At 29.6% G+C, this 23,713-nt stretch overlaps 1 protein-coding gene across 1 annotated transcript; it reads right to left on the reverse strand.

The window, feature by feature from the left end:
- Positions 1–5,923: 5,923 nt before the first annotated feature.
- On the reverse strand, positions 5,924–21,423 carry LOC123294848 (facilitated trehalose transporter Tret1-like). Its single transcript, XM_044876023.1, has 4 exons — positions 21,270–21,423; positions 19,236–19,552; positions 15,810–16,209; positions 5,924–5,979 (listed from the first exon to the last, which is right to left on the reverse strand). Exons 1-4 carry the CDS (start codon positions 21,364–21,366, stop codon positions 5,924–5,926), a joined length of 870 nt encoding a protein of 289 aa, XP_044731958.1. The 5' UTR covers positions 21,367–21,423.
- Between the last annotated feature and the right edge of the window lie 2,290 nt (positions 21,424–23,713).

Raw genomic sequence — 23,713 nt, forward strand, 5'->3', positions numbered from 1 at the left:
GCGATCGATGTAGTTTTTACACGTTGAGAGCTGATTAGTTTTTGAAATCGATCGGTAGTTCTCTGAGCTCAAAAATGAAGATGTTCGATGCTTTTGAGCTTCTAGCTCAAAAATTTCATAGACGTTTGATAAAACACTATTTTTTAAATTTTCAAATCGCGATAACTTTAGAATGAATAAACCGATTTTCACGCGGTTGGTGACATTCGACGCAGTTTTTGAAGCTTCATGAAGAATCTTTAAGTTTCAATTGATAGAACAAAAAATTTTGAGGTTATTCCGAAAAAACGCTTTTTTTGGTTTTCTTTCGCAACGATAACTCACGAACGAATCAACCGATTTTGACCGGACTGGTGGTGATCGACGTGGTTTTTTGATGTTGAGAGCTGATTAGTTTTGGAAATTAATCGATACAGCCGTTTAAAAGTTATTCAAAAAAAACCACTTAAAAAAAATTTTTTTTTTGCAGTTTATTTGAGATTTCTCGAAATTTATCGGTTCGAATCGGTCTCAAAATCTAAGTTTGGTCAAGCCCTTTCGAATAGCACCAACCGCGATCAAATCGGACAAGCCGTTCAAAAAGTTATGAGAGGTTTACATGCATCCACACACACACACACACACACACACACACACACACACACGTGAGTATTCACACACGCAGCGTGATAAACTCGAAAGTATCTTACACCAGAGTATTCAACCAGAGACACTAGTAGAAGCAATGTTGTCATCAAGAGCCTCTTGGAACGCCATCAGCACATTTGCAACAGAAGTCCTCATAGGCTTGCGTTCCATCGAAAGAAGTAGGGCACATGACAACAGCTAGAAGAAAGAAGTAATAACATCTTAGCTAGCAGAAGAAAAAGCAGTAGCTAAATCCTCCCCCCACGAACTAATGCCTAACGGCGGATACCGTGGGGGATCAGAGTTCAGAGGATAGCGGAAGTTTTAGTCGGTATTAGCATTAACACGTCATCTTAAGTTAATGTCCGAGTCCGACATACCAGGCAAAACATCAAAGCCAGAGATTCGTAAAAGAATTTCCTTCGCTATATATATATATATAAAAAAAAAAAAATAAAAAAAAAAAAAAAAAACACACACACACATACACTTTTTTTGTGAGCTAATGTAAAATACTCTTAGGCTTCGAGCCCATAAAAAAATTCAAGCAAATAAGTAATAATTAAAACATTTAAAAAAAATAAATAAAAAAAAATAAATAAAAACATTTTAAAATTGTATTGAATGCGTCAAAAAATATAAATATATGAAAATATATATTTATAAACATAAGTTTATTTAAATTTATGACTTTTTTGGGTATACTCCACAATTCACACGCATATAACATTATTGTGTTAGATTTCCAAGAATATGAGGGTGTCGGTAGATCTAGTAAGGGCTAATTAAGGTGATAAAATCTTACCTAACCTAATCTAATATTTTCAATGAAGTGGAATTTGCTACTTTTGTACCTGTCGCCTTATTTTTTGTTGAAAGTGTCTGCGAACTTGCCATCCTAGCGGTTACCATTTAAAGTTATTGAACGAATTTTGTGATATGTCTATAATAATATTAAGTATATTAATTTCATGGAATTCCTATAAAAACCATTGTCATTTTTAACATAAATTTTTCCATCCCCAAGCAGTGGTGGCTCCCCACCCCTGAGCAAGATCGCACAAATCTTTGTTTTTAACTTCTTTAAGTAACCATTAAACAATGCAGTCGAATTTTACGGCTCTCCACTAAATTTTGAAAAAATATTGTTTTATTTGAACTTTATTGCCACAAAAGTAGCATTACCCACTATGTATTTTTAATAAAAATTTTCAATAGGAAAATGTTTTCTTCCAGTAAAAGAAATCTTTACAATTCTATTTTGTAATATTTGGATAATGTGAGAAAACGCAAAAGGGTACGAAAATTATTTACACAAAAGAGCTTCCTTTTATCTAAATAGGAAAAGGATTGCAGTTCACAGATAATAAATTAACAAGAAGCGTATTTTTTAATCTGATTTTATTAAGTGGACTTCATTGTTTTGTGTATTCTATAGTTGAGTATCATTAAATTCATTGAAAACGATACAATAACATTACGTAACAAGTGAAAACAAACAATTGACTGAGTTAATTGTTGAAATACCATGCATAGTCAGTGTTGATTTCTTTATCACATTACACGTACAAACATGTGACACATACATAACTGATAATCAAGTATAGTACATATTATAAAATTATCGCCTAATAGGCGCGCTCATGGGTAAACAGTGATGTTTACGAAAAAATGTTTCAAACAAAAGTTGTTTAATTTTTGATAAGGAACATTTTTTATATTTAAACTTTTCTTGTATCTCTAACGGTTTACAAGATGGGTCCTACGAACTCAAGATCCAATTGACCTATGATGCTCATTTACGAACTTGACCTCACTTTTTACGTCCTGAGTAAGCTGTAAAAATTTCAGCTCGATATCTTTTTTCGTTTTTGAGTTATCGTGTCCACAGACGGGCGGACGGACGGACGGACAACCGGAAATGGACTAATTAGGTGATTTTATGAACACCTATGACAAAATTTTTTTCCTAACATCATTATTTTTACCAACTTGGGACTAAACTTAATATACTATGTATATTTCATATATGCATGGTATAAAAACGTTGTTAAATAAAATATTAAGTTTCACCACATGATTATCATAGTGGAAACGTGAAATAATGGAAAATACTTATTCTGATAAAAAGAAAACAAATTATTATTGAAGTGTGTAAAAACTCAAATTTTGCTAATCGCACATCATATTTATTGTTTTACATTGAGTTACTTGTTTAAATATTTTTAATATTTTCTTTCAAAACATGGAAAAAGAAGCGAAAAAAGTATCGATAATATCGCATCTTTCATTTGTGGTCAAAACCCCACATCAACGCAATCAGTACATAGCTGGTTTTTTATGTAAGTCTTTTTTATAATTTATACAGAGTTTTCAAAAGAAGAAATCTGATCTCATAAAAAAAAAACTTTTAGAAAAATGACTAAGCCTTTCGCTTTTCCCAAAATCTCCCAACTCACTTGCCTACCATAGGGTTAGTTTCGAAACATTTTAAAAAACGTATATAAATAAATAATTAATAAATAATAAAAAATAATTTTATTATTGGTGTTTTAGACTACAAGTTTTGAAATAGTATAATAAAACTTGTAGTTACACACCAATAATAAAATTATTTATTATTTTTTTTTAAATATTTATTGTAATATTGTATGGACTACCAAAAATCTAATATAAATTCAACTTAAGGTAGTTGTGGTAACAAGAAAGTTAGGAAAATTCATTGATCAATTAAGAATCAAAAGGACATAGATAATTTGAAAATATTTTTAATTCTTCAAAAAAACTATATTGCTGGAATTTATTAATTCCAGAAAATAAAAATATCAAATTTTATTTTTGCAAACCTTGATGGAAATAAATAAATTAAACTATTTTAATAGTTTTCACTTAAATTTCCTATATTATAATATACAAAATTTTGATTTGATACATAATGCATAAATTATATTTCTTGAAAAATAAAATGTTTATTTAAAAGAAGTTAATTATATATTGTATTGAAAATATTTTCTCACTTTCCAAATTTTGCCGCCCTAGAAAATTTGCCGCCCTGGGCACTAGCCCCGACTGCCCCTAGTGTAAATCCACCACTGCGGTTTTTTTATGATGAACATACAAATTATAGTGGTTCTATGGAACGCGGTAAGGGGACAAAGTTTCGAGGATCCAGACGAAATTAACAACATATGGCCGTAATAATATGGCCGTTGAGCCGGTTTTTGTGGCCGATTGAGGTTCAAGAAAACGACCTATGGTTTTCGGTGTATTCCTTTCTGCTGAATCAAAAAATTTAGGTCTTTTTTTCGAAATACGGTGCAGTAACTTTTTATAGGCAATTTATAATTTATAAACAATTAATAAAGCTACCAATCACGCTAGGCAAGCATTTTTTTAACAGTGAAAACGGATAATATTATTCTCTAAAATTAACCCGCCGAAAGAATTTTTTTAAATATTAATTACAATAAAAGTTATTCAAAACTTGCGCGGAAAAAAGGAGAAGATAGCATTTTTTAGACATTTTCGCTTATATCTCGGGTTCTAATGAAAATAGAAAATTCCGACATCTCATTATCAAGCTCAAGGTCTAAGCATTTAAGTAAATACCCAAATTTTGTTTAAAAGGAAATTACACAGGTTCAAATTCATGAAATACTACGAAAAAATTACATGTACATGTAATTTGCTGAAACGTTTTTTACGTATAGTAATAAGAAGATATGATCATTTATATTTAGATGCCAGTATTCGAATTAGTCGCATTTATTGTTGCGGACTAGAGGATATTTATTAATTACAAAGGGTCTCGAGAGAGTGGGGATATACGTTTTAATCACCTTATTTTTATTTATCAGTGAGATTATATTTATTTTCACGTGTATTATTCTTTTTGTAAGAACAAAATACGCAATAAGATGTGGCTGGATTTAAACAAATGCAATAAATTGTTGTGCACTTTTTGATTGTGCAGCAGGGCACCAATTCATTACAGATAATTTTTCAGGCAATCATTATTACCATTTTTTACCCAACAAATCATTATTATCATTTTTTACCCATTCAAAATTTCCGGGATTAATACTATTTAACTCCACATTAAAAAAATTAGTTTGCCAATAGACAAAATAAATATGCCTCAAAATATGCAGTTTTATAGACGCTGATGTACACGGAATATTTTCTGTGGAGTGTTTTGACGAATGACAATTCATTTAGAGTCGTAATTCGTCAAATGTCTTGACTTCAGCTTTACCTTTAAAACTTGAATAAGAAATTCGTCTCCTGTTCTTAAATCAGATTCGGTAGAAAAACAAAAAGAAAGAACAACAAAATTTATCGTATTATAATATTATTTATATAATATTATTATAATTTTATTATACATAATATTATTTAATGCTCTGATTTAAATAATTGATGTAAGGGATAACCTTGAATAAAATTATTTGAGTATTTTTCTGGAAGTGATACTGACGATCTATCTCGAATAAAAAAAATTGCAATGCTATTGTTGCTTGTAAATAAATTAAGCATTTTTTATTTTTTATATAATTCAAAAGAAGATTAATACGCTGGAAGAATGAACTATGGTTATTATTTATAACATTTCAAATGGATAAAACTAAAGATATTTAAGATTTTAAAATTGTATTAAACAATAATAATTTAGTAAAATAAGATGGAAATTGGCATCCGAAATGAAACTAAATTTCTAATATTAATTCCGACTTACAAAATATTACGTACTGAATTTAACCCCCTCCCCCAAAGAAAATAGCATGTAGAGATTTTTAATGGATGGTTGCAGTAAGTTTGGTCGAAAGCTTGTTTCCAGTAGACTTTTCTCTTCGGACAAACATTAACGCTCCAAAAAACTGAGATATTGAGTATACATATGATATAACCAGACAAATATCAAAATCCAAAGTTTTAGATGCCCCTGACAAATACCACTCTAGAAATTGTGTTTGAATTCGGGAGGTTTTAAGTTCAGTGCATAAATTATTATGATAAAGAAATTAATTGTACTTTCAGCAACCATGGTAATGTTTATTGCTGGCAATTTTATTGGATGGTCTTCACCTACTAGAAGTAAATTACTAAAACATGAAACTCCATTTGAATGCACAGATGGTGATTGGGCGTGGGCTGCTTCATTTTTCACATTAGGTGCAGTTCCATGGGCCATATTTGCTGGAATGTTTGCCGATATATTAGGAAGACGTTTGACGCTATTATTTTCTGCACCTATTTTTATAGTTGGATGGATAATTACTTATTTTTCTTACAGTTGTTATACTTTATTTGCTGCTAGATTTATTGCGGGAGGTGGCGTTGCTATAGGAACAGCTGTAAGTATTAAAAACGTTAATTCTTTTATATGTAAATGGGTGTCCTAACTATATTAAAATTTTACGTTGAGTTCTTTACACAAAAATAATAAAATTAGTTCGTATAAGCACACAGTTATAAACTATTACTTTCGAGGTACAACGAGATAACGTTGCTATACTTTCTAGATACATAATGATAAAGTTTATAAATAATTTTTAATTCATTGTTTACATCGTTATAACATAATAAAAAATGCTTTAAAAATCCTGTTTAAAAATGCTTTAACTAAGTGTAAAAAAATATTTAAAATAGAGAATAATTTTGAGATGTTTAAACGCAGTCCTTTAGTGCTCTCTGTTGATGGCGTATTAGTATGTTCGGTGTTTTAGAAATTTGAATTTCTCTCACTGAATTATTAATTAATTTTAACTAATTAAAAACATATTAATTATTAAACTAATGGTTTAGTTCAAATATCGAGCCAATAAAGTTACGGAAAAAAAAAATTTGAACCAAATTTAAATTTCATGAATATTCCCTATTGTGAACATAGTACGTAAGCTAATTTTTTCAAATTTTATTTGTTGCACAAAATAAGAGAAATCAAGTGTCGTAAATTGATTCCTATGTTATAAAGGACTTTCGAATTTAAAGTATGCCTTTATCAGTTTTAAGCAAAAGTTGACTTTTAAAACATCTTGTAAGTCCATTTTGTTAAAATATATCTCCTTCAGGAAAAATAACAGCTATGTATATTCATTAATTAAACACATTTGATTTGCTTAAAATCCACTCCATTTCTTTATTTTAAATAAAGGGCATTTTAAGCAAATAAAATGTGTTTATTTATGTTAATATCTTCCACAAATTAACGCTCTCAAACTTATTTAATTATATTCAGTTAAGTTACACACACAGTAAAAATATCCAGCTAAATTTAAAAAAAATTAATTAGTTAAACTGGTTTTGTTACCTTCGGCAATCATTTTCACTAACATTTAGGTTAGGTTAGGTTATATTGCTTGTCGACGAAGGACATACTTAGGCTATAGAGCCCATTGTATATGTGTTTTACAAACTTTCCGCTGATAATACATTCATCAACTCCTCAATTTCAGAGGCTGAATGCACCTACTTCATGCATATACCATGCACTACACCAGCCCATCACAACTATTAATTAAATTAATTTTGTTGCGATGGTGGGAATCGAGCTCGCTACCCTAAGCATACCGCGGAAACGCCTAAGCATAAAACACTTAAAAATAAATAAAGAAATAAACAATCAAATTATGTTACCATGTAACAAGAAATTAGTGATTGTACCTAAAAAGTATAAACATGTAGCTAATGAAACATTCCCCAATGGTGTGTCATTAGTTACCTGTTTTCATCTGTTGTTCAAAGATAATATAACTACGCTGCTTGTAACTTTCCTCTATTTTTATTTCCGAGGGTGAACTATTATTTCCATACTCATCAATAGATTTATCATAGAAGCAGGTTATAATTTATAATGTATTACAGGTTGGTGCTTTGTACATTGGGGAAATATGTGAACCCAATATTCGAGGACGAATTGGAGCTTTAGTAATGTTCATGCATAATTTTGGCTCGTTGTTTTCAATGTCTGTGGGCCCATATGTATCTTATAATACATTCATAATAATTTTATCGACTATTCCGCTTATATTTTTTATAACATTTTATTGGATGCCTGAAACACCCTATTATAGATTAAAACAGGGTAGAAGAGATGAAGCTATGAAGTGTTTATTAAAATTTCGTGGTTTAACTGACGAAAAACAACTAGAAAATGAATTGGAAACAATGAAACGGGGAGTGGATTCTGAAATGGAAAATAAAACATCAATTATGGAATTAGTTACAAATCCATTGACTCGAAGAGCTTTGATTATAGCTTTGGGTAAAAATACATTTGTCTCATAAATCTTCCCTTATACGAAAAATGCGCCAAACTTAGTAAATCATTTTGCTGAAATGACCTTTTGCACACATCTAGTATATACCCTATCACGGTAAATTGTGGGAAGTGTAACTCAGTTTAACCCCATGCCCGGAGAGAAAAGAGCAATCGCCAAGTTTATTTAAGTTTTTTCTTATTCAAATTGTTTTTTTTCTTTTTCTTAAAAACCCGGTTTCAAATGAGTAATGTACTCCTTCACCATTTCCAATCGTTAAACTGCTGTTTATTATTTATCAAAAATGTTCATACAACTGAACTATAAGGATTTTTTTAAATTAAATTTTCACTGTAATCTCCTTATGAAAATTTCAATTTTCATTTCCGCATTTGTCATAAATAACACAAACAAAACGAATACATTTCACTCTTAGAAAAAATCAATTTTCTTCGAGGAATCTGATAGGACATTCAATTTTAAGCACTTTTTTTCTCTGAATCGAAAAAATGAACCGTGAACTGATACGTTGGCTGACACACGATATCTTGCGTCTCTAATGATTTCTGGAAACCAATGCATTAATAAAAACTTACTAAACTTCGAAAAATTTGCTTTCGAATCCTAAAACATTTACATTTCTAAAAATTTTTGGACACTATTAGTTTTGTAATTTTTTCGCAAAAACCAAAGTTAACGAGATGTGGTGTTTCGCAAAGTTAACGAAATGTGTTGTTCTTGATGAAAGCATACACATTGTTGGCTTTTTCGAAAAAAATCACAAGAAAATATTTTCAAAAAAAATTTTGTAGCACATTCACTCAAGAATACAATTACAAGAATCGATAGTTTAACACAGTATGCGCACAGTGAAAGTGGTTGGTGGCCGATCGTAAAAATATAACAACATGTTTGCAAAAGGTTTCAGATAAAAATCATTTTGTACATTATATTTATTAACTTAAGTTATGGAATGTAGAGGTAAGGAACACAATACTATATGGCTGTTTGAATCAACTGGCTATAATGGCGCTAGTGTAGCAAAAGATATGTATATCATGGACAAAGGAGAAGAAGGGACGAAGTGTAATTGTACTAGAGAGTGAGATAGTATTATAGTAATGTATTATACATCTTTATACTGTGCCCCTACTTTTCCTATGTCTACGGTATATTTCATAGTAGGTACCAATGCTACACCGATGCCATCTTAATTTAATGCAATTTTAGGGTCACTATTTAAACATAGAGATTGTGTTCCTTACCTCTACATTCTCTAAACTGAAATATTAATAATTCTAAAAAAATAAGAAGAGCTATAACTTTTATTACAGGCGTCAAAACAATGCAACAGTTCAGTGGTGTGATAGCAATACAATCCTATATGTCAGAGATTTTCGAAGGCACTGATTCCTTTATATCTCCTTCTGTTGCAGCAATTGTATGTAGTACCGTGCAGTTGATTTCTGGAATTTTTGCGTCGGCTTTTGTGGATCGATTTGGCCGAAAACCTTTATTACTTGTTTCATCGTCTGGTACTGCAGTAGCATTATTTTCTGTGGGCTTGTATTTCTTTTTACAAAATTATATTAAATGTGATGTTAGCTCCATCAGTTGGTTGCCATTGGTATCAATAATATTTTTCATGATTGCACAACCAATTGGTGTTGGAACGTTAGCTTATGTTTTCATAAGTGAAATATTCCCCACAAATTCAAAAGCTAACGCCTCTATGATAGCTACCATGTACGGTGCGTTAGCTGCAACTATTGTAACAAAATTATTTGAAGTCATTTCTGACAGCCTTGGAATGTTCGTAACATTTTGGTTGTGTTGTATAATAATGATCGGTGGTTTAATCTTTACTATATTTCTTATTCCCGAAACCAAAGGGAAAACCTTATTAGAAATCCAAAATGATTTCAGTAATAAACATAAAAAACAAACAATTCAAGTTATTTTATAAATTCACAAACAACACAATAGTACATTTGATTATTTCAGTTCGTTTAAATCGATTTGTTGGGTTTTTAGCCTATTTACATTTCAACTGGTAGCACTTATCTACGAGAGGTTGTATAAAAACTATTGAAAGAAAAAATTTAATTCTTTTAGTTACAAATTAAACTTCAAAAACTTAAACCCTGACAGAATCGCGCTCTTAAAAGTATGAAAAAAAAAAAAATTTGCATCTGAAATTGGTATGATAAGTAAAATCGTTATTATAGTCAGAGGACAATAAAAAAACACTCAAAAAAAACAAATGATGGTAATCGGTTAAGTACTAAAAAAGCTTCAAGTTCAATCGGTAATTTAATCGATCAGAATAATGAATCCGAATTACTTATAGCGCATTTATAAGAATTTAAGTAAATAACTTATAGGTTTTGTTAAAATACAATGAGTGTAACGAGCAGTGTCTTTTAGACGAAGTAACTAATCTGAGACTTATTATAGCCAGATACTATATGGCATGGCGTAAGAATGATTGTTTTGTGAAAAATTTGAAAAATGGTTATTCACATTTGACAACTTGAAAACGGATTCTTGAAACTTGAAAATAAATTCAAATTTTTATGGAAATTAAATAAATTAAGTAATAATTTTTTTTTGTACAATATAATAATTATTTAATTTTATACTGTTATACTGTTATTTGTTTTTGTAAACTAAATATTTATTTTAACGAAAAAATCAAAAATACAACAGTAACAATACAAATACAAATACAAAAAATACAAATACAACAGTAACACATTGTGAAGCTAAGAATACATAAAAAATGTAATTATGCAACACTGGAACCAAAAATGGCTACAACTCTGACCGACTAAGCACATAACAATACGCGATAATATTTTCGACAAGCTACCAACCCTTGACCGCCAAAAATATTGTACAATCATTAGATTACGGATTGGGCACACAAACATGAGCCACATCCATCTCATAACCAAAAGTAACCCAAACCGATGCCAACACTGCAACGCAATAATATCGGTGAATCACGTTCTTTCACAATGTCAGGGATACCATCATCAACGAAACAAAAATGGATTACCCTCGGAAGCCAAGGATATCCTCAATGATCCCAAATATTTCCCGAGTCTCTTCAAGTTTATTGAGGACAATGACTTAATTATATAAACACATTTTGTATTAATAATAACACATGTAAATAATGTATAAGTCTCTGCGGTCGCTAATGACCTAGACGTTAAAAGCGACCTTAAATAAAATAAAAAAAAAAAAAAAATTAAAAAAAAAAAATACATTTTGTTTATTTTTATGTTGTTATTTATTTGTGTAGGAACATACAATAATTTTTATTTAAGCAAAATTAATCGAAAATCTTTTATATTTTACAATCTATTTTAATTCAGTCAAATTATACATGAAAGGGAGAGAACCTTGCATCAAATCAGGTATTTTTGTTTTTTTGATACATATTATTTTGATATATGACAAACGACCGGATCATGCCGAAAAATAAGAAAAACATCAAAAATTTTTATCTTATTTTAGAATTGTTTCCGATTTTGAACAGGAAGTACTTGTCTTTCCTCAAATTGTGGAATGTTTTTAAATTTTCAAAAATTTGAGATAAAACCGGTTTTTATAGGTCCAATAGTTTCGGAGATACAGATTTTGAAAGTCTATTTTTACTTGTTATACGATTTTACGTAGAATTTCATCTTGTAAACCGTTAGAGATAGAACAATAGTTTAAATATAAAAAATGGTTCTTATAAACAAATAAACAAATTTTGTTTGAAACGTTTTTTCGTAAACATCACTGTTCTGTTTACCCTTGAAGGCGCAAATTAGACAAAATTTTGGTGTCCACTTTCTCCAAAACTATAAAAAAAATAGAGTTGAAAATTTGTAGATAGCTTCAACGAATGGTTTTGTGAAACATTTGATACAAGTTCCAATTTGATTGAATTATTTATCTTACCCCAGATTTCTTCATTTTTAGCTAGCAACAGTTGCTAAGATAGCGGCTATTGAACGAACATATTTTTTAAATTATGTATAAGAATTTTGGAATATTATAGCCTAAAAAAATGTCTTTGCGTAGAAACCATTATTTATACTCCTAAAAAGTAAAAATATTATCGAAATTCGCCAATAACCTAATTGACATTTATTTATGTGGTTTTTAAATTTTTACTTTTTATAATAATTATTTAATTATTTAAAAATAAAGTAAATAACGTAGAGGGGTAAATCTGCCGGATTTTGATAATCAATTCGGAAAGTTTTAGGAGAAGACTAATTTTTAATAGTTTCTTTCGTTGTAAAAAACAGAGAAAAGCCGTTTTCTGGTTCCGGAACGTTGCGCATGATCTTCTTTTTGGGACAAGTTATCCTTACGTTGTTTGATTTGGTGACGTTTTCTCGAATATTGCTGCTTTTATTGAACGAATTGAGGCGAATAAAAAAAAAAAAGAATTGGTTTTCATGAATTTTTGCATCGACTTGGCTTGCTATCAAACTCTGAAAATAGTAAAATAATCTCAAAATCTCAAGAAAACCGCAGTTAGCTCATATTTTTAAATTTCTCTGATAACTTTTCAAAAAATGAAAGAATTGAGTTGAAATTCTGGAATTAGATGCAATTTATGATTACCAAAAAAAAGTATGATAAATTTTAGACCTGATAGTGATCGGAGTATTTAACATCAAATAATAGAAAAATTTGACGTTTTTGGAAAAAGTATATCGTACAATTTTTTAAGTACTATAAAAACCTGGAAAATGAGAAAAGTTTCAAATCATTTGCACGTAGTTATTACAATATTTCAAAAAAAATTTATCCGAAACTCCTAGAACTTCTTGACCCTGTTGCCAGTAGTTAAATAAAGTTACTTGGAAAGCGACAAGCATTAATTTTAGTTCCCGTGATAAATTCATTAGTTTTTGTACTGAATAAAACATAAAAAGAAAAGAAACTTTGTTTAATCGTAACTCCGTCAATTTTTATGCAAATGACTTGAAATTTTTTTCATTTTCAAGGTTTTTTATAGTACTTTAAAAAGTGTGCGATATACTTTTTTCAAAAAGCGCTATATTTTTCTATTATTTGACGTTAAATACGCCGAATTTCAATCGCCAGTAACTCTATAAGTAAGCTTTAAGCAATGCAGTTGCCTCAGTTTTTATATTCATTGACTTTGCTTGGATTCCGAGGTATAAATCTTACGGTTCTCTACTTTTTATTTCATTTCGGTTCTGAGTGTTTTGAAAATAAAACCTCCCAATGCTTTATAACAAGAACAAATCAAACGAACAATTCGATTTCTTTTTTTGTTAATATCAAAAAGCTAGTTTCCAGTCTTTGCAGGTTTATTTACGAAAACATACTAATTTACTGGATCAATTTCATGTAAAAATGTTGAATTATCGGCGTTAATTATCGTTTAAATTCCCCCAATGCCATTGAGTTCAATTTCGATTATATATATCTGGGAGATAGGAATTTTGATTTCGTTTTCAGATATATTGATTATAGGATATAATTTTGTATTTTGGTCGGTAAGAAAGTTATCTGAAATTATTATTGATTCAAATAGATTTATTTTTGATTTATCTATGATGCTTGTAACCCTAATGCCTTAGCTAATTCGTAAAAACATTTTGTTCTCAATTCTGCGAGACTGCTAGCTTAAATTATTGGATTGATGGAAGTGAATAAATTACTTTGAGAGGAGTTTAAACTTCAGCTTTTCGAAAAGTGTACTCATTCATTTTTCAAGACTGCCGCTATTACCGTTAATATCGAAAATTGACGTAATAATAGGCGGCATAGATTGATTTTTTTTGTAGTTTAAATAATTTTGGATTTCTATTAAAGTCTTGCCTTTTGTTTCCGGAATACAAAATATGGTGAAAAATATACCACCAATCATTATTATACAACACATCCAAAATGTCAGAAATATATCAAGACCTTCAGAAATAACAGAAAATAATTTTGTAACAGCAAATGAAGAAAACGCTCCATACATAGTAGCCACTATTGCAGCGTTAGATTTTAAATTTGTCGGAAACAGTTCTCCTAAGTATATAAAAGATAGTATACCGACACCAATTGGCTGCGCAATCATGAAAAACATTATTGCCAACAAAGGCAACCAATTGTAAGAGCTCGTATCATATTGAACATAATTTTGTAAAAAGAAATATAATCCCACAAAAAATAATGCAATAGCAGAGCCAAAAGACGAAATGAGTAATAGAGGTTTTCTTCCAAAGCGGTCCACAAAGAAGGATGCAAACAGTCCAGAAAATAATTGAACAGCACCACACACAATTGCTGCAATAGAAGGGGGTATAAAAGAATCTGCTTCTTCAAAAATATTTTGCATATATCCTTGAATTGCTGCTATTCCACTGAAATGCTGCATTGTTTTCACACCTGCAACAGGAATACAGTTTCTTTAGAAAACATTAATTAATAAGAGTATTTAAAATGCGTGATTTACGATCAGTACAATATAAACAAATCTTATATATTTAAACAAGCAGTGGCGGATTAAGTATTTTGCCGCCCTAGGCCCTGTCTGATAAGCCGCCCTTTTTAAAAGATGAACTTTTATTTTTTTGAATCCGTTTATATTATTTAGATATAATATTTATTTCATAAAAATACAATTGTTGAACAATACAAATAAATATTAACAACATAAACAACAGTCAGTTTTCGACACTTGCACGGCTTTCGTAAAACTAAACAAGACATTACATCGTGGTCGTTTAAACTAATAAAACATTATGATAAAATTAAATTAAACTACTCAACAAATATAAAATGAAATAAATATACATTTCACAATAAATACCTCTGATTGTCGCCTTTTTTTCCTTTCAAAGAAGCAAAGCTTAAATAGGTGAACAATATTTACTATACAGAATAGAATAGAATAGATAATAAACATTACTAAACAGCTACTAAATGTAGTATAAACACAAGTGAAAACAAACAATTGACTGAGTTAATTGTTGAAATATTAACTGATATTCTCATATAATGCGCAAGTGTTGATGCGCAATCGTTTGTTTTTTTTGACTTCATGTAAATAACAAAAGATATTGACTTTGATATTCCTATATTAATACATACTGTGAAATTTGTACCTAATTAACGCCCTCGTGGGTACACAGTGATGTTTACAAAAAAATGTTTCAAACAAAAGTTGTTTATTTTTTTGTAAGGAACATTTTTTACATTTAAACTTTTATTCTATCTCTAACGGTTTACAAGATGGGTACTACGGACCCATGACCCAATTGACCCATGTTGCTCATTTACGAACTTGACCTCACTTTTTACGTCCTAAGCACGCTGTAAAAATTTCAGCTTGATATCTCTTTTCGTTTTTGAGTAATCGTGACCACAGACGGACGGACGGACGGACAACCGGAAATGGATTAATTAGGTGATTTTATGAACACCTATACCAATTTTTTTTTGTAGCATCAATATTTTTAGGCGTTACAAACTTGGGACTAAACTTATAATACTATGTATATTTCATATATACATGGTATAATACTATGTATATTTCATATATACATGGTATAAAAAATTTATGCGTCTTGTATACAGCGCGACGCTTAGTTTTATACGTAAAACAAAGCAGAGTCAAATCACTGTCATTACATGCTACGCGCAGCGCTCTTGTTTTCTTGTTTTCTATCGGTATAAAATATTAATGTATACAAATATTGGTAAATGAGAACAGCATTGATTGGAAATTGAATGGTCAGAACAGTACGTGTGAGTACATGTGTTTGAAAATGTTAAAAAATGACAATATTTAATTTGCTCGTGTCGCTAATAGAAAATGAAATGAGCATAGGAAATACAGATCATACGCTGTATACCTTTTTTGGTACTGTAAAACGCATACGAACTCACCTAGCACAATGATCAAGGCTTTTCGGCTCACTGGTTGTTTGAATAATTCCATCACTGATGTTTTATTTTCCATTTCAGAATCAACACCACGTTTCATAATTTCTAATTCAGTTGTTAGTTGTTGTTCGTTAGTCAAACCACGCAATTTTAATAAACATTTCATAGCTTCATCTCTTCTTCGTTGTTTTAATCTATAATATGGTGTTTCGGGCATCCAATAAAATGTGACCAAAAATATGAACGGAATGGTTGATAAAATTATTATGAATGTCTTGTAAGATACAAAAGGACCAACACACAAAGAAAAAAGTACACCAGAATTATTCATGAACGTTACTAGAGCTCCAATTCGACCACGAATATCAGGTTCACATATTTCACCAATGTATAAAGAACTCACCTGTAATAAGAAAAGTTTTTTATCTTTGTGCCAAAAAACGCACGGATGTATATAGAATATAATATATACTACAAGTGAAAACAAACAATTGACTGAGTTCATTGTTGAAATACCATTCATAGTCAGTGTTGATTTCTTTATCACATTACACATACAAACATGTGACACATACATAACTGAAATCAAGTATAGTATATATTATAAAATTTCCGCCTCATTGACGCCCTCACGGGTAAACAGTGATGTTTACGAAAAAATGTTACAAACAAAAGTTGTTTAATTTTTGATAAGGAACATTTTTTACATTTAAACTTTTCTTGTATCTCTAACGGTTTACAAGATGGGTCCTACGAACTCAAAATCCAATTGACCTATGATGCTCATTTACGAACCTGACCTCACTTTACGTCCTGAGTACGCTGTAAAAATTTCAGCTGGATATCTTTTTTCGTTTTTGAGTTATCGTGTCCACAGACGGACGGATGGACGGACAACCGGAAATGGACTAATTAGGTGATTTTATGAACACCTATGACAAAATTGTTTTCCTAGCATCATTATTTGTAAGCGTTACAAACTTGGGACTAAACTTAATATACTATGTATATTTCATATATACATGGTATAAAAATGTGCGTTTTTTGTGATACAGAAATACATAGTAAAATTAAAGTAGTAAGTAATGAAAATTTGAAAGCAAAGAATCATGAGCTTTCCAATTAATAATTCTGCAATACCACTTTCAATGATACAAACGAATGTTTTTATATTTTTAAATCGGAAATCTAAATCCAGAGTCAGAATTAACTTCTTAATACTCTGAATTATATTTAGTGGCACAAACACGAAAAAATCAGTGGGTATAAAACGTCGCCAGGGAGATGAGAACCGATATAGCTATTCTTCCGCCCTTATTATGGTTACTGAATGGTATATTCTTACGCTTCTGCAAATTTTAAGTTTTGCAAATTTTAAAATATAGTGATAAACTTAAAAAAAGAGTGCATGAATTTTTGCGTATCATTAGAGTTGGTTGAGATACCAAGTTTTTATATCTGTACCATAAACGAATTGTTCACAAATTATCACGTGTAATTTTCCCTTAGAACTTTTATTTGCAAGATTTACGGTAATTTATTTCAACCATATTCAATTTAATTTAAGTTCATCTAATGTTTTGCTAATTTTAATTGATTTCGTATCTATCCATCTTCTGTGTAGTCTATCTAAAGAACCTACGGGAAAAAAGGAATGTATAAATTGAATCAAAATACTATGGAAAAAGTTATTGTGTCAAAAGCTAATGAAGATGTTGTTGGCACAACAAATTTCTGGATAAATTACTTGAAGGGATTTTTATGCTCAAAATTGATTCAAAAGACTTTTTAAATTCAAAAGTTCCTTTTATTTGGCAATAATACAAAAAAAAATTTTAAGTCATATTCATCGTCAACTCCAATTATTTCATTTTCTTCATCAATTTTTTTATTTTATTTTTTGTTGCTTCTGAGCCACTTTTTTTCTTAGCTGTGTTTGCTTCTGTTTCCATGTAAAGTGTTTCCGGAATTATAAGTTACAAATTTTCATTGAAAAACTGCTGGTTCCTCTTTTTGACTTTTGACTTAAAGCTACTTACTTGAAAGCTATCTCAAATCTATCAAAAAGATTTGAGCTTGATAAATTTAATGAAAAAGAATTAACTTTTTTAACTGCAAATATGAATCACAAATATTAACAATAATAGTATAGTCGTCTGGTAGTTTTACCTGAAAAGTTTTCCGGGAGTTTTGAAAATGGTTGATTTTATAGATTTTGAGATGCTCTTTTCCAATTTCCACTTTGCTACCTTGTATCTTTGCAATATTGGAAAAAATGGCGTCGAAAAGCAGTTTTTTGAAAATATCTCTTATTTGAGTCATTTTACGAGGAAAATATATACATACAAAATTAAACCTAAGAAAATTTCGTACAGTTTATGTCTTTACAATTTTTCCCAAAATCAATAGTTCCGGCGTACGAGCGCCGCAAAGTGATTAGATTAAGTAAAAGATTATATATTTTGATTCGAGTAACGTTAAATAACTGAAAAATTTGACGTTTTTTGAATGAAGTATGTCATACACTTTCAAAAGTATTATAAAAAACCTTGAAAATGAAAGAAGTTTCAAGTCATTTGCATGAAAATTAACGGAGTCATAATGAAAAGATGGTTTATCGCACCTTTTTAACTTCCCGCTAAGAAAATAGGGAAGTTATTGTTTTCACCCCGTTTTGCCAAAATCGAGTTTTCATCAGATCTCGACGTTTTAAGGTGCCAGGAAGCTTCCCTGACTACTTCCGCGAGGGTGTCTGTATGGCTGTATGTATGTATGAGTGTGTGTGTGTGTGTGTGTGTGTATGTGGATGTATGTAAACCTCTCATAACTTTTGAACGGCGTGTCCAATTTGATCGCGGTTGGTGCCATTCGAAAGGGCTTGACCAAACTTAGATTTTGACCGATTCGAACCGATAGATTTGGAGAAATCTCAAAAAAACTGCAAAACAAAAATTTTTTTAAGTGGTTTTTTTTTTAATAACTTTTAAACGGCTGTATCGATTAATTCCAAAAACTAATCAGCTCTCAACATCAAAAAACCACGTCGATCCCTACCAGTCCGGTCAAAATCGGTTGATTCGTTCGAGAGTTATCGTTGACGAAAGAAAACCCAAAAAAGCGTTTTTCGGAATAACCTCACCAACCGCGTGAAAATCGGTTTATTCATTCTAAAGTTATCGCGATTTGAAAATTTAAAAAATAGTGTTTTATCAAACACTAAGATCACATCTAATTACAATAAAATGCGAGTGGATATAACATCAGAATAGATAAAGTTTTTACACGTTATGAGTCAATATTTAGCGGGAAGTTACAGGGATGACCTGCAGGGTCAACCGTTTTCCAATTTTTTTTTTTCGAAAAGTGTTTTTGTATTTAAATTTCAATAATTTCAGGGTCGGTGTCGTTAAAAATCGGAACTATACTTACAGCAGCACCAATAGCACTACCACCACCGGAAATCAATCTAGCTGCTAATAAGGTATAACAACTGTATGAAAAATATGTTATTATCCATCCAATTAAAAAAATAGGTGCAGCTAATAGCAACGTTAGACGACGACCAATTTTATTAGTAACTATGCCAGCAAATACAGACCAAGGAACACCAGCTAATGTTAAAAACGAAACAGCCCATGCCCAACCGCTTTCTGTACATTCAAATGGTGTTTCATTGTTTTGTAATTTGATTTGTACAGGTGAAGTCCAACCAATGCATGTTCCAGCCATAAACATTGTCATTGTTGCTGTAAATAAGTGCTTTTAAATAATGATTCTGTTTATCAGTAACTATTAGCAACATTAGCAATCATCAGTCGGCCGATAGTTTGATTGTGTAGTTTTTTTTCCCACCCAATTTGCAAGTACACACTCTTCGCTTCGTGCATGAGTTTAGTTACCATATTAACGACACACTAATACATATATTAATATATTATCGTCTAACATTGAAAATTTAATGCTATATAACATATCTAAAAGTTAAAGTAATTTACATTTAGATAATATTATTTGTTGCAATTTCATCCCTATTTTCACAATTTCTAATATTTATTTTATTTAATATTTATTGACATAAATCAATTATATTACATTTACATAAAGGCAATACTAAGATACAATTTAAACAAAAACAGAATATTAAATGAATAAATAAATAAACATAAACCACTCTGGATAAAAAAATGAAATAGTTAAACTAAACTTAAACAAAAATATATCAATAAATAGATTCTAAAACCAAAATTATATGTTATAGGAAAACGAAAAAACAGAGTATTCTATTGAGAAAACATGGGCGGATTACATTCAAATATAATTTTCTTTTCTCATATATAAATTTTAAATATTTTACAACCGGCGGTATTAATAAACCATCAGATCTACCTAAGATTTTTTGGGCACTGTTAAGCTGCAAGCTGTTCACAGCATCTCTTTTAGCACCAGAGGTTCCCTGACAGTCTTCTAACAAATGCTTTATGCTTTTATTTCGATCACACAATACACATATTCTCACGCCATCAACTTTCATACTATCCCATTTAAAACCATACATGCAAAAATTTGCAAACAGATATCTCTCGTTCCTATCACAATCATTCAAATATCTAGCGCACCTTGTTTATAATGATTTAATGTAGCATAAAAATTCAAGCTCTCTTTCTCGGCAATATCTTTCAAATATACCTTTATTGCAAGCTCTTGAATTTTTACCTTAACGAATATTTTATTAGATTTAAAATCAATGCTAGATAATTGTCTTTGATTCAGTAGTTCATTAAAGCTTACTGTCATTCCCTCACTAAAACAAATTAGTTGCAACCCTTTGTTACTATTAATAACCCGATTATGGTAATTGATGGCTTTCTGTAGACAATGATATTCGACGCTTCTGGTTCCTAGCTGAAGATTGATTACAGAATTAGGAATGGATCTTGGTACACATTTAGACCATTAACATTCCTATCGAAATTTTTAATTTTGTGAATAGCTTATACTTTCGATGATAAAAGTGAAAAGCTGATTGTTAATATTTTCGAAAGCAGATATATTTATAAAGAAAAACTTTTTTTCGTAAACCTTATAATAAAACAAATTTTCCCATGTGGAGCCAACTTAAGTTGACAAGCTGTATATGTTTAATACTAGTAAATTTATCATATGTCATTTTCATTTTAAATTTAATATATTTTTATCTCTCTTCTTTCTCTCTTCTCGAGGGAAAATCGAGAAAATTAGGCATCCTGATCTGCTTTCACTCGAAGGCTACTTACTCACAATGATCAAGAATTAATATTTCCAAATATGCAGTTCGCTCCTGAATGCAGTTTATTTTGAATTTAAGTTACAAGGTCAACACTCCAGTTTAGAGTTCTCAGTTCGTGAGTACGTGTGTACTTGCTTATCAATTTTACTAAACAATGCTAATGAAAATAATTTTATATGAGATATTATGTAACTTACCCAAAAATCCAGCAATATATTGATTCCGTTTATGTGGTGTTTCAGATAAAAATGTGAATTTCATTATTACTGATAATTTTTTCTTCATTTTTTCCATTACTGTCTTGAATTTAAGAATTATATAACATTTACACTTTTAAAAGTACAACTTCAATTACTATTTATACTATTTACATAGAATGAACATAATTATTCTAAGAAATTTACATTCATTACATACAAGTTTTGTTAAAACTTGTTTCATACAAGTTTTGTTAAAACTTGTATGTAATGTATTTAGTTATTTTTTATTGAAATTGATAAAAAGATTTATACAAATAGAGCAATGATTATATTTAGTTGAAAATAAAAATCGGACAAGTGCAAGTCGAGCTCACACACGAAGGGTACGATACCAGATATAACGCTAACTACTTTTTTAATTTTGAATATAATGTAATATACAGGGTGGGTCATTTCAATGTATACACACAAGAGATAGAATCACACTATACATATATATATATGTATAGTGTGAGGAGATGAAACATTTTTTTTCTTTTATTTTATTACTCTCGAAAGTTAAGCCGGATAAAGGCCAAAAGGTTGCAATTTAAGGGGCAATACGATTTATATATATATATATATATATATATATATATATATATATATATATATATATATATATATATATATATATATATAAATCGTATTGTATTGTACATTTCAATGTATACACACAAGAGATAGAATCACACTATATATATATATATATATATATATATATATATATATATATATATATATATATATATATATATATATATATATATATATATAAATCGTATTGCCCCTTAAATTGCAACCTTTTGGCCTTTATCCGGCTTAACTTTCGAGAGTAATAAAATAAAAGAAAAAAAATGTTTCATCTCCTGCCAATACATTTATAATATAAATAATAATGAAAAAATTGAAAATAAATTACTTTAGAGTGATCGATTAATATAATCATGTCGAAAGTAGACATCAGTGATGACGCCATCTCCCGCACTAACGCCTTGAATTTTTATTATCTGTTCTACTTTTGTATTATCTTAAAAGGAATGTAACTTCGACAATTACTATGAAATTACGCAACTTAGATACTCATAATTCAAATAATGATTTAATATCGATTATCAAAACATTGAAAATATAATCTGATTTTTTAAGTACTTTTAAGTAATGACACCATATTAACTTGTAAATAAAAAATAACAAATCAAATTAATTGGAAGATAAACTCCATGTTATTACATAGAAACATAAATGAAACAATTAATATTTTCGCAAACGTTTTCAAAATAAATTATTGTGTAATATATTGATTTTTGACCGACTTTAAAAAAAAAAGGTTTTGCAGCTGTACTTAAATTTTGTCACGATTTTCAGAAACGATCTAGACGATTTTATTAATTCTGAGGATGGAATGAGAGGCATATTGACTACATTTATCACTACAGGTGAATAATTCTCACAGCACGGGCAGAAAAGTGAAGTACGCAAAATATGAACGTTTGAAATTCCTAATTAAACAAAGAGGAAGATATAGTTAAGTGACGTCATTGCCCAATATCATCATAGAGATACATACAAAATACATATTAAACTTTGTTTTGCTAAATGGAGATAGGCAACAATTTTAATTTCATTTTCATATTTTCTCAAGGTATCAAGTCTATAATTGATGCGTTTTATTGAGCATTTAAAAAACAAAGTATATTTTTAAAACAAACAGTTTAATTTAAGAAGATTTGCAAGGATTGAATAATTCTAAAGATTTCAATAAAACTTTATAAATACATTTTTTGATTAATAAAGTTTCCAAAAATCACAAAAAATTTCTAGGTCATCGGGCTTTTTATTATTATTTTACCATTCAAAGTTGGCTGAAAAAATGATGAGTCATATAGGTTGTCCTTTTCAATTGGATACTTCTATATCAAAAAATTTAGAGAGTGTGATAAAAAAAACTATCTAAAATATTTAGACAATATTGTAGTTTATAATAATACCATAAAAATATAAGGTTGCCGATGGTATAAAAACAAAATTTTAATTTAAATATGAGTTCATCGAAGATCCATTCATCATTTGATGAACGGAGACGACTATAGTTAGAGTTTTGTTGATTGAAGAGCGATATCTATGTTATCAAATTTATAAGCAGCACTTGCACACAATATATTATATATTTTTGTAGTTGACTAATAAGAACTGTAGTTGATTTGAATGTATGTACTGTGCAATAAACCATAACTTTTTTTAAAAACTGTTGGGAAACCACCTTAAGTAGTTCAATCTTTCATTTTTGATTTAAAATAACTTATATTTAGCAAAGTGCCTGTAGTCTGAAGTAAATTGTTGATTTATATTATGCATTTTATGTTATGAAGTTGGTTCAATTTTTTCCAATAACTTTTATT

The sequence above is a fragment of the Chrysoperla carnea genome, chromosome 3 (assembly GCF_905475395.1).
Source record: "Chrysoperla carnea chromosome 3, inChrCarn1.1, whole genome shotgun sequence".
Taxonomy (NCBI): domain Eukaryota; kingdom Metazoa; phylum Arthropoda; class Insecta; order Neuroptera; family Chrysopidae; genus Chrysoperla; species Chrysoperla carnea.

Bases quoted from the DNA above. Each gene is read 5' to 3' on its own strand.
- LOC123294848 (XM_044876023.1), bottom strand. From the start codon at position 21,366: ATGGAAAAAATGAAGAAAAAATTATCAGTAATAATGAAATTCACATTT. The intron at 16,210-19,235 runs GTAAGTATAGTT...TTCTTATTACAG, and splicing joins GTAGTGCTATTGGTGCTGCT to GTGAGTTCTTTATACATTGG. The intron at 5,980-15,809 runs GTGAGTTCGTAT...TAATACTTACAG, and splicing joins AGCCTTGATCATTGTGCTAG to CTGTTCCTATAGCAACGCCA.